Raw genomic sequence first — 12,309 nt, forward strand, 5'->3', positions numbered from 1 at the left:
TTGGGCAAACGAGTTGAATCTAACGAACTGAAACTAATTGTTCGTGAACTTTCAACAATCCAATTTTTGGTTAAACAAAAGTTTCGTATCGAATTCAAGTTTTAAGTTGAACAAATTCATATTGAGTCAAGCTCTAGAGCATTCGACTCGACTCATTATCTACCCTATTTCTAATACTCCCCCCTACTCAAGAAGGGAGGAAGTACACTAGAAGTGTATACAAAACTTATTTTATCATGAACGCATGACCATCGATGGATAACTTTTTATTCTTTCGACTTAATAGTGTAGATCTCACTACCTCAATCCCAAGATGCCACATATATTTTCTCCTTTGGTTTGCACCAATTGGCTGACCAAGGTGGGGGTGTTCGCGGTGAGGTTCAACTCAATTTTGAGGTTAAAAGTCATATAAACCACAGGATAAAAAAGCTTGTAGTTTTGTTCGCTAGGTTTTTTTAAAAACAAACCAAACTATATGGTTTGAGTTAGTTCCGCTGGTGTGGTTTTTGAGACAATACATTTACTTTTTCAACATTAAAGACAATTTAAAAGGTATGGTGCAACAACGTTACATCATTGTTGCGAGATTTTGGCTTTATGTATTGGTTTTAATACAATTTGGGAGAGATTTTGATAGGAGAGAGAGATTAAATTTAAGAGGCTATGACAATTTGGGAAGAAACCCTAACTTAGTTTATGAGACCGAGAATTTAATGGAGTGGAAGAGAGAGATTTAGTTTGATGGAATGGGTCATAGTCTACATGATGAAAATTGGGAGAGATTATTAGACATGTGGAGTATGGGGTTGAGTATTGGATTTGGTGACATATGTTTTAATTAGTGTTTTCATTATGTTAGGGTTTGGTTTGGATTGATTGGTAAAATAAAAGAAATGGTCTAAATACATATGAGTCAAACACAATTTTTTATGATTTTTAATTTGAGTTGGTTTGATTTACGATTTTCTACTTGAATATGTTCTATGATTCAGAATGTTAGCCTCCTCTTCAAACCACCTTTTAGGAAAATTTACCCCTACCAATAAGCTCGTAATAATTAATGTTAACATTTAAGCCTAACATCATTTCAAATAACAACAAACTTGTCTTTATGATCATAATATTAGATCACCTCTTTTCATCAATGATTAAATTGTTGTCAGCATATTGTAGACTTTAGTCACCCCTGTCAAGTATGTAACCAGCAAACTTCCACAATTCCACAACTCCCCTAATCAACATATTAAAGAGATCTCCTTACATTAATCCACAACTCTTAAATTTAATTTCTTCGTGGCGATACCATTGACCAATAATGAAATAGAAGATGTCTTTAAACATTCTTATATACATCTCCTCCATTTTTCGTGAAACTCCATCTTTAATATCACTAAGTTAAGAAAATTTCAATCAACCGAATCATACGCCTCCTCGAAGTAAAACTTTAAACAGAAATACTTCTTTTTCTTTTTCCTTATTCATTCAATACATAAGTTATGATTATGGACAAATATGTTTGATTTGCCTCTAGGCATATCAGTTTCAACTTAATTTTCTTCAAACACTATTAATCGAATTAGCAAAAGAGTGATCCTCTTTTTCCGTCAATGTAGGTGAAAAATGATTTGTATTGTACGTACTACTAGTAGCCATTAAAACCAACATTTACATTAAGCCTGACAATTGCTTCTACAGTGTTTCCGTGAAAAACGAATCACCTGTCATATTACGTTTTAATTTTATTTTTTATTTTGTGATTCAATTGCTAATAGAAAAAGTTTAATTACTATATAGAAAAAATATAAAACAATTTTACACATACATTCAATGATTTTTTACTACTTCAATTAATAAATATGATAATTTATATATTTTTATATTTATTAATTGACGTAACAACATATCTTTAAATATATATTTAAAATAATTATTTTACACATATACTATCCTCAATCAAGGCTAACATAGTACTATATTGCACCAAAAGTGAAGTCTAAAAAGAACATTTATTCGTAAAATATAAACCGAAACGACTTAATTTTCACCTTTATAATACTATGTTAGCCAGAACTTTACATAATATAATATGATATATATACAATGCACCAAAAATGTGGCAAGCAATTAATGTTAGGGGACTCAATTAAAATCTCCCCCAACCTGAGCTCTGCTAGGGTTACGTGGTGGCTGTCCCCAGGCCCTCCTGGATCTCCTCCCAGTTTAGATCTGGCCTTCCCCATCACGTTTTGGCTATCCCCCTAGTAGATCTACTAGTTTACCCCCAAATCTCTACTGGTTTTCTTCTCTTTTTCTTGTTCTCATACCTTTCTACAGATCTTTAACACTGTTCCACGAGCCATGGAGAAACGAAAATCGAAGCAACCCATCGATGAAGAAGATGAAACAATTACGGTTGAAGCTGACGAGATGTGTAACGATGACGAAAGCTTCTCTCGCACCCTTGTGGGGAAGCTCTGGACAGAGGGGCCTTTCAACATAAGAGCCTTCAAACAAACCATGATTCAAGCATGGAGAGTAAGGAATCCGATAGAAATACAGGATTTAAACAAGAACCTGTTCCTGTTCAAGTTTACATCGAAGAGGGAGGCAGAGCAAGTGTGGAAAAGCGGCCCATGGAGTTTCGATAGAAACTTACTCATTCTCAATCGAATCTCTGGAAATGAGCAACCATCTGAGTTAGCAATGGACAGAGCCTCCTTCTGGGTTCGTGTCTATGATCTCCCTTTGAAGCTCCGGTCTGAGGGTATAGCGAAGAAACTGGGTAACAGTATGGGAATGTTTGAGGAGATGGACTTGAAGGAAATTAACAGGATGGGAAAATTTCTACGACTCAGAGCCTCTATAAATCTCACAAAGCCGTTAAAGAGGGGTTCTAAGCTTCACTTTCAAGGGAAGGACATATGGGTTGATTACAAGTATGAACGATTGCCCAACTTCTGTTTTGCATGTGGGAGGATAGGACATCAGATGCGTGATTGTGAAGAATGTGAAGACCCGGATGCTGATGGTTTCCGGGAGCTGGAGGAGAAAGACCAAGCTTATGGCCCCTGGCTTAGGGCGTCACCGCTCCCAAAAGTTACATACGAGCCGAGCAAGGAATCAAGTTCTAGTGCCTGCAGTAAAAACCTCTTTCCCTCACACAGCAATAGCAAAGGTCAGAATTCTGGAACTGAAGTGGAAAGAGAGGAAGAAGTCGAACAGCAGAGGACACTTATTGAAGCTTCAACTCAAAAGCAACTTACTGTTGGGAAGCATACAGAAACTACAATGAAGGAGGTGGGGGATGAACATAAAGTGCAGGATGAAGTTGAAGGTGTTGCAGAGTCTCTAGGGGAAGTGTCCATATCCTCTCTTTCAAAAAAAGTTGCTGCAGAAAAGAAAGGTAAGGAGAGGAATGGTAAGAAGTGGGTGAGACAAAAATCTACAAAGCCCCAGAACCGTAAAGCTGCAAAAACTGTTGTGAAGGAATTGGGTAAGCGCTCACTTGTGGAGGTTGTGGTGACTGAAGGGCAGTTTGAGGATGGGTGGGGAGTGGACAAAAGAAACAGAAGGGATGTAACAATGGAGGAACCTCATGAATCAACAGGAACGGTGGTGTTGGATGACCAACACCGCCAAGAACCATGAAAATCCTAAGTTGGAACTGTCGGGGGTTAGGGAGTCCCCAGGCAGTTCGAGCCTTGTTAAGGCTCACCCGTATTGAAAACCCCCAAATAGTCTTCTTAATGGAGACAAGATTAAAAGCTATTGAAGTTGAAAATATTAGAATAAAGATGGGCTTCAAAAACTGTCTGGCCATTGATTGTAGAGGTACAGGGCGTGAAAGAGCAGGGGGATTATCTCTTATGTGGATGGAGCACATTCATATTGATATCAACTCTTACTCTTTGAACCATGTTCATGGGATGTGTGATGATGAGGAAACAGGCATTCCTTGGGCGCTGTCTTGTATTTATGGTTTTCCGGAGGAACAACACAAAAAGAAAACTTGGCTTTTAATTGACTCTTTGGCTAGGCAAGTTACGGGAAAGTGGTTGTGTTGTGGGGATCTTAATGATATTCTAGATTCCCATGAGAAAAAAGGAGGTAATGAGAGAAGTCAGACTCAACTAGCTTTGGGAAGACAAGTTGTGGTAGATTGGAACTTAACTGATCTTGGGTTTGAAGGCTACCAATTCACATGGTCCAATGGGCGTGAAGAAGATGATAATATCCAGTGTCGGCTTGACAGAGCTCTTGGGAACGAGGAATTTCTGAACCGATTTTCCCCTATCAAAGTGTGCCATCTGCCTAGGTTTGGTTCGGATCATGCAGCCATTCTCATCTGTCTAGAGCACTCTCCTCAACAGAACAATAGAAGAAAGAGAGTTTTTCGTTTTGAAGAGAGCTGGACAAAAGAGACTAAGTGTGAAGATCTAGTGCGACAGAATTGGGGGCGCATTCCTACTCACTGTATTCAGAAACTTGACAGCATGAAATACTTGGGGAGTGCTTTTGGTGACCATAACCTGGGGGAGATAAAGAAGGACATTATAAGGATAGAGGAGAGATTAAAGGATCAAGGTTTGTGGTCTGAATCTATTGAAGACCATCGGCGGTACAAAGCACTTGAAAAGGAATATGAGGAACTTCTAAAGAAACAAGAAACTATGTGGCGACAAAGGAGTAGGGCTGTGTGGTTGAAAGATGGAGACCGCAACACAAAGTTCTTCCACAACAAAGCAAACCAAAGGTCTAAGGTGAATAACATTAAGAAGATTAAGGATGAGAATGGAGTCTGGTGGAAGGGAGAAGAACAAGTGGAAAGAGTTCTAATTAATTACTTTGATGACCTCTTCTCCTCCTCAAATCCGTCAAACATTGAAGAAACATGTGAGGTGGTAAAGGGGAAGCTCTCTGATGATCACAGACACTGGTGCGAACAAGATTTTACCAGGGAGGAGATTACCGAAGCCATTAACCAGATGCATCCCTTAAAGGCTCCTGGCCCAGATGGTTTACCTGCTCTTTTCTTCCAAAAGTATTGGCATATTGTGGGGAGGGAGGTACAGGATTTAGCTCTCAGTATTCTGAACACCGGTGAACAGCCCCGTGACATAAACAAAACTTTTTTGGTTTTGATCCCTAAGGGCAAAAACCCGTCAGCTCCAAAAGACTTCAGACCAATAAGTCTCTGTAACGTGGTGATGAAGATTGTGACCAAAGCTATTGCAAATAGGTTGAAACACACTTTGGGAGATGTCATTGATATAGAGCAAAGTGCCTTTGTTCATGGAAGGTTGATAACTGATAATGCTCTCATAGCTATGGAGTGTTTTCACTGGTTGAAGAAGAAAAGAAAGGGAAAGAAGGGTGTTATGGCTCTCAAGCTAGATATGTCAAAGGCCTATGATCGGGTAGAATGGCAATTTGTGTACCAAGCTCTCATCTCTATGGGCTACCCTGTGAAGATTGTGGATCTTATTTGGAGATGCATCTCATCTGTGTCTTACCAAATCTTGATTAATGGCCAGCCTAGCAAATCTTTTTCGCCTGAAAGGGGTTTGCGACAAGGCGACCCACTCTCACCTTATCTTTTTATTGTGTGTACTGATGTGCTTTCAGGTTTAATTCATAAAGCAACTTTCGCAAAGGAGATTCACGGGATAAAAGTGGCGAGATCAGCCCCCCAGTTGTCCCATTTATTCTTTGCAGATGACAGCCTTCTTTTCTCCAGAGCAAATTCCCATGAAGCATCCAAAATTCTTAACATCCTTGCAACTTACCAACAAGCCTCGGGGCAGGTTGTGAACCTTGACAAGTCTGAAGCCTCCTTTAGCCGAAACGTGCATTCAGAAGATAAAAACATGATCTGCAATATGATGGGAGCAACGGCAGTAGAGGCTCAGTCGAGATACCTCGGTTTTCCTATTCCTTTTGGAAGATCAAAGAAGGTAATCTTTTCCGTTGTCATGGATCGAGTGTGGAAGAAGGTTAAGGGATGGAAGGAGAGGTTTTTATCAAGAGCTGGCAAAGAAACCCTCATTAAGGCAGTAGCGCAAGCAATTCCAAATTACATCCTTAGTTGTTACCGGCTGCCTGTGGAATGCTGTAAGGAGATTGACTCTATGCTTGCAAAATTCTGGTGGGGATCAAACGATGAGCAGAGGAAAATTCATTGGATGAGTTGGGAGCGACTCTCCAAAGCTAAGGTGGATGGCGGTATGGGATTCAGAGGCATGGGTGAGTTCAATAAAGCCCTTTTAGGGAAACATTGCTGGAGATTAGTTTCAGGTGAAACATCCTTGCTGGAAAAAATCTTCAAGAGCAGATACTACCCAAACGGCAATTTTTTGACAGCAAAGGAAGGATATCAACCGAGCTTTGCTTGGAGAAGTATTCTTAGTGCCCGTGAGTTGGTTGATAAGGGGGGTTTATGGAAGATTGGAAATGGTAGGAAAGTTCGGATTTGGGGGGACAAATGGATTCAGGAACCACACCGTCTTGAATTTGACAACCCAGACATTCCACTAAATGCAGATGCCCTTGTGTCAGATTTAATAGATGAGGATACAAAGCAATGGAATAGGGATCTCATATCCTCTTGTTTTGAAAGGGATGTAGCTCAACAGATTGTTAGTATCCCCCTGTCCTTTAGACTCCCTCCAGATTCTCTGGTTTGGAAGGGCGAGAAAGATGGAATGTATTCGGTCCGCTCGGCATACCATCTCCTTTGTGATGAAAAGTCCAGAATGCAACCAGGGCCATCTTGCCCGCAAAGAAATCAGCTTTGGAAAGAGATTTGGCGTGCACCTATCCCTAACAAAGTTAAAAACTTCATGTGGCGCCTTGCAAAAGACATCCTGCCAACCAGAACAAATCTCCAAAAGAAAGGTATCATTCTTGATCTTCAATGTCCTCTGTGCCATAGAGAGGTTGAATCTGCGAAGCATTTGTTCCTAAACTGTGATCTCTTTAAATTGTCGCTGTTTGCATCGCATCTTGGCTCCCACATTCCAGGGCAGATTGATTTACATGATTGGCTGCTGAAATGGCTCACGTGCAAAGACTCTTTGGGTGTTCAGTTTTTCTGTACTCTCTTGTGGAAATTCTGGGCTGCAAGAAATTCATCAGTATTTAAAGGGCTTCCTCTAAATCCTTCTCGGCTGGCTGCTGAGGCCATGAGTTTTGTCCATGAATATAATGAGGCCAATCCTAGAAGATGTACTAGAAGAGCAGAGGTTAACTCCCCAACTCCATCAAACTCAACCTTGTTCTCTATCTTTGTGGATGCTGGCTGCGGTACTGGGGAAACAACAGGATGGGGCCTGATTGTAAAAAACCAGGTAGGTGAAACAGTCCTGAGCATGTGTAAAAGAGATAACATATCTGTGGATCCTCTTACGGCTGAAGCGTTGGGAATGAGATGGGCCATTCAAGTTGCTAGTGAACAAGGCATTACCTCTGCCTCTTTTTTCTCTGATGCAAGCAATGTTGTCAATGCTGTCAATGGAAGAACAACTTTTGCAGCCATTAATCTCATAGTCCAAGACTGTAGGGACCTTATGTCCACTATGTTAGATGTTTCTGTTATGTTTGTTAGTAGAAATCACAATGGTGATGCTCATAATTTGGCTTCTTTGGCTAAGATTGTGGGTAATAGAACCTGGCATGGGGTAGCTCCTAATAGCCCTCTGTCCTCTGTTTTTTTGGCTGTTAATGCCGTGTCTTGTAATCATGATGGCTGTGTTCCAGCTTTGATCTAATGCAAGCTGTTTTCACTTCAAAAAAAAAAAAAAATTAATGTTAGTGTAGATTGCTTAATTATTCAACACATAAATCAAATCGATGGAACATATATATCTTTACATATGATATTCTTATCAATTTCTTTTGCTTTATTTTCATGTCTTCTTAGATAGTAGTTCCCTTTCTACACTCTTTGGAGTAGTCTAGGAATCCACGACTAAAGAAACAAAACCCCTTTCACAACATAATCGCTTGATCTAACAAGGGGATCACCGTCTCAAGTGCAAATTAACATGCATATCATCTTATCAGCTCGAGAATCAATAATTCAACCTAGTTGTCATGAACTCGTGGTTGATTGCACATCCACTCAGTTGAGCTCGAGTGTATCATCTAAGAACTTCAAAGAAAAAACTTTCCTATTTTTTATCTTATCACTTGACACATTTATACATCGTATGATCAAAGTCACTTGTTCTTGATGTCTCATATATGAGGTATAATTAAGGATTACAGGAAAAATATTTTACCACTTTAATGATTCTTATCATTGAAGTTCTAACAACATGGACTAAAAGAGAAATAAACTCGTTATGAATTTGAGGACCAAGGTAGTGATGATGAATTTATTTTCTTTGGATATGTTTAACATAATATTGCTTTATCAAATCAAATTCAACTATAATCTCAATGAATGCCAAAAAATTATCATTACTATCCTCAATCAAGGCCCTAATTTTATTGTTTATTTTCGACCCCAATTTTATACTTACTTCTTAGAACCATATGAATGGCCGCTCTCTTTACCGTACATCAAATACGACCTTAATGTGGGTTGGTTTATTAGAATAGATTAAACTATCATGTGAGAAATCAAAATTCGAATCTCAATTAAGTGAGTGAAAAAATATAATAACCTATTAAAGCAAAACATCATATACATTCATCTATATAAAACAAGACAAATGCTAATATGTGTCCAAATCGCACATGCTGAGAAATTTAAAATAAAAATAATTGTTTAAAAAATTATGCATTCAACTTTATTTAAGTTTTTAAGATCAAAACTTTGTTTTTTATATAAAAGTTTTTCATTTTGAATTTCTTAAATTCGGTCCATACCTAAATTCCTCCCCATCCAAACAAAACATGCGTGAGACAATTAATTAGATCAATTAAATGGAGAGAAAAAAACGACCAACCCTAGTTTAACCTTGTGGTGACCAACTTGTTTAACAAAAACATAGCTTCACGTGGCTTTATTGCATAACAAGAGAGTGATTGTTTTATTAATTATCATCACTATTATTACATACGTAGAGTAGACAATCTCACTACTCTCTCTGTCTCTCATATTATATTACTCTCTCCACCTGTTCCATTACTCCTTTACTACGTACCTACGTACAACATGTTTAATTTTCTCTCACTAGCTTTTTCATTCTCTCTCCTACTCTGCAAAACCTTGTTTTGATTCGCATTTTCCGGTATTAAAGTGTGTGTCATTATTTTCTCAACATAGCAAAAGCATTATTTGATTTCGTGCACCATACATACTCTCTTATCTCCTCTCTCTTATTTCAACTTACTTACCATATTTTATTTTTCCTTCTAACTTCTTTCATTTTCACATTTCTCTACCTCTCATCTGCATACACCCATATAGAGATACATAAATGAAGGTATATGATTCTAACTTTCTATACTTTTTTATTCTTTGTTTGTTTTTCTTATTTTTCTTTTTCTAAAAGGGGTTATTCTTTTCTTAACTTTGACTAGAACCTTGGATATTCACTTCTGATTCTCCTTAAACTATGCTTTGTTTTCTCTCTTTACCTTTACCCTAATAATCATGGTTCTGTATATTTTTTTATGATGCAAAGTGATATAGGTTTTTGTTGGTTAAATTATAAAATTGTTAGAGAATTTTTGGTTTCTAAACTTTGTCACCTTTATTTGGATGGTTTTGATTTTGTGTCTTTTTTATGTTTTGTTTGAGATGTTGAATTTTGTGTCTTGTGATGTAAATTTATTTTGTTATTACATGAAAATTATTTGAATTAAAGACTAATTAAACAAGTCACGATATATGTGATTTATTATATGATTGCAGAAGTTTGTGCTCAAATTAGATTTGGAAGATGATAAGGCAAAGCAGAAGGCCTTGAAGACAGTCTCAACACTTTCAGGTACCAAATAATTGTTCAACAATATAATAGTTGTGACACCTAATTAATGATTTTTTTAAGAATATACAAATCAAGGGAATGTTATAAAATTTTGAGATCTGGTTGTAGGAGAATAAATTGATGGGTAACCCGTTAGTGGTAGGTGACAAAACCTCCAATATCATTCATTGACACGTGACATTTGATCTACAATGCAAACTATATTGTTTTTTAATCAAGTTAGGACTCTATTTTTATTTTTATTTTGCATAATTCTCTTCTTTTTGTTTTAATAGATGGATTCTCTCTGCTAAAAGTAATTATATTCAAAACAAAATCAAAGATTAAATGTAAATACTTCTTGCAACTCATATTTGAATGTTAATTCATCACGTTATGAGCGACTAACTCATTCCGCTAGACTCGACAAACTTTGACACTCTATTCTCTAAGTAGGCTTTACATTTTATTATCATACAAAATATTATTTTAATATATTTTTTATATATATCATAGTTCATCATAAAAATTATGGCATTCATACTTGTTGAATATACAGTGTCTTTGATAATACAAATATAATTATTTTAAAAGTAAAAAAATAATTTTTTTTAGAGGAGTAAAAAAAACATATAATTATTTTTGGTATTATAGTAACTTTTTTGTAGAGGAAATATGCTAATTGCGTTTTACTTTTGGTATTATATATAGTAACTTTTTTTACTAAAATTGACAACGACCTTATCAGTTAGTACGTCATAAAATAACAATTGTCCAGTGGTTATAATAAAATGTTATGAAATGAGTTTTCGTGATTTGAAAGGAACATGTATGATGCATCCACTTTCATGTATTTCATATATAGGTGCATTTATAGCAAGAATTGACACCAGTAGTCAGCATTTAGACTATTATGTATTTGATTCACATAATCTGGATAAATAAAACTCTATGCTGTCTATTTTATTTTCCATTTTTGATGAAAAATTCTGTGCTGTCTGTCTGTCGTATAGTGCTTGTAATATTTTGTTACACTATTAAATAAATCTTGCAAGGACTTCACTGAGGAGTAAGGATGATTTATGATCAAGTAAATTAAGTTCTTGTCAAAAACAAACTCAAGTAAATTGAGTTGCGAATTTATTTGGAATATACATATACTTTGGTCACTTTTATAAACAAAAATAACATTTTAGATTCATTAATTGAGGAACCTAAAATGTAAATTTTTGTTTATAATAGTGATCTGAAGGTGTATTTGATGTATTTAAAATAATTTGGACACAAGATCCAATTCAATGAAAATGCTGACCAAATATTCCATATATTCTGCTTTAAACTTTTTGCTTTGTCAACTTTGAATTAAGTTCACTTAATGTGACACCTTTTTTAATTGGTCAACTTTTAATAAATCAGCTTTGAATTAAGTTCTTGTGTGCACAATAAGAAATTTATATTGTCACTATACTCAACTCTTGGATAAAGATGAGATTGGTGACTAAGAAATATTTGACCACAACAAATCTATTTTGTCTCTGTAAAATTTGACGTTTTAGTGCATGTTTAGAACAATGGTGGTTCGATGAAATCATGGTAACATTGTATTTTTGTTTAAACATTGAAGATACTTTTCTTCAAATCAAAATTAAGGTCATACATCGTGATTATGCTAAACTCATTACAAACATGCACTTTTCGTAGATGATTTTATAACTTAAGTTCAACTTGTGCAACGATATGTAGGGATTGATGCCATCACCATGGACATGAAGGAGAAGAAATTAACCGTGGTAGGAACCGTGGATCCGGTAAAAATTGTGAGCAAACTTCGAAAATATTGGCAAGCAGATATAATCTCAGTAGGACCAGCAAAGGAGCCAGAGAAGAAAGAAGAGCCAAAGAAAGAAGAACCAAAGAAAGAAGAAGAAAAGAAAGAAGAAGCAAAGAAGGAAGAAGAGAAGAAAGAAGGGGAAAAGAAGGAAGAACCAAAGAAAGAAGAAGAGAAAAAGGAAGAGAAGAAAGAAGAAGGGGAAAAGAAAGAAGAGGAGAAAAAGAAAGAGCCAGCACCTGATCCTGTTTTAGAGATGGTGAAGGCTTATAGGGCATATAATCCCCACATGACCACATATTACTATGTTCAAAGTATGGAAGAGAATCCAAATGCTTGTGTAATTTGTTAAATGGAAAATATGAGAGAAAGTACATGTGTAAATCTTTCTCAACTTGTAATGGAATTAATTCTCTTTGATGAGTTATATATAGGAGATCATCACCAAGAAGAGAAAACTCTCTTAGCTTGTATATAATTTGGTGATGCACCTCCTTAAGTTGTTTTGAGACATTAAGTAATGTGTAGAGAAAGGAATAAAATTTTGATCTATTTGAATTT

The 12,309-nt window shown here is 36.3% G+C and overlaps 1 protein-coding gene across 1 annotated transcript; it reads left to right on the plus strand.

Moving 5' to 3' along the window:
* Positions 1–9,066: 9,066 nt before the first annotated feature.
* LOC11416893 (heavy metal-associated isoprenylated plant protein 39) lies at positions 9,067–12,309 on the plus strand. Its single transcript, XM_003624039.4, has 3 exons — positions 9,067–9,434; positions 9,866–9,941; positions 11,664–12,309. Exons 1-3 carry the CDS (start codon positions 9,429–9,431, stop codon positions 12,098–12,100), a joined length of 519 nt encoding a protein of 172 aa, XP_003624087.1. The 5' UTR covers positions 9,067–9,428; the 3' UTR covers positions 12,101–12,309.

The sequence above is a fragment of the Medicago truncatula genome, chromosome 7 (genome assembly GCF_003473485.1).
Source record: "Medicago truncatula cultivar Jemalong A17 chromosome 7, MtrunA17r5.0-ANR, whole genome shotgun sequence".
Taxonomy (NCBI): Eukaryota; Viridiplantae; Streptophyta; class Magnoliopsida; order Fabales; family Fabaceae; genus Medicago; species Medicago truncatula.

Bases quoted from the DNA above. Each gene is read 5' to 3' on its own strand.
- LOC11416893 (XM_003624039.4), top strand. The intron at 9,942-11,663 runs GTACCAAATAAT...AACGATATGTAG, and splicing joins GACAGTCTCAACACTTTCAG to GGATTGATGCCATCACCATG.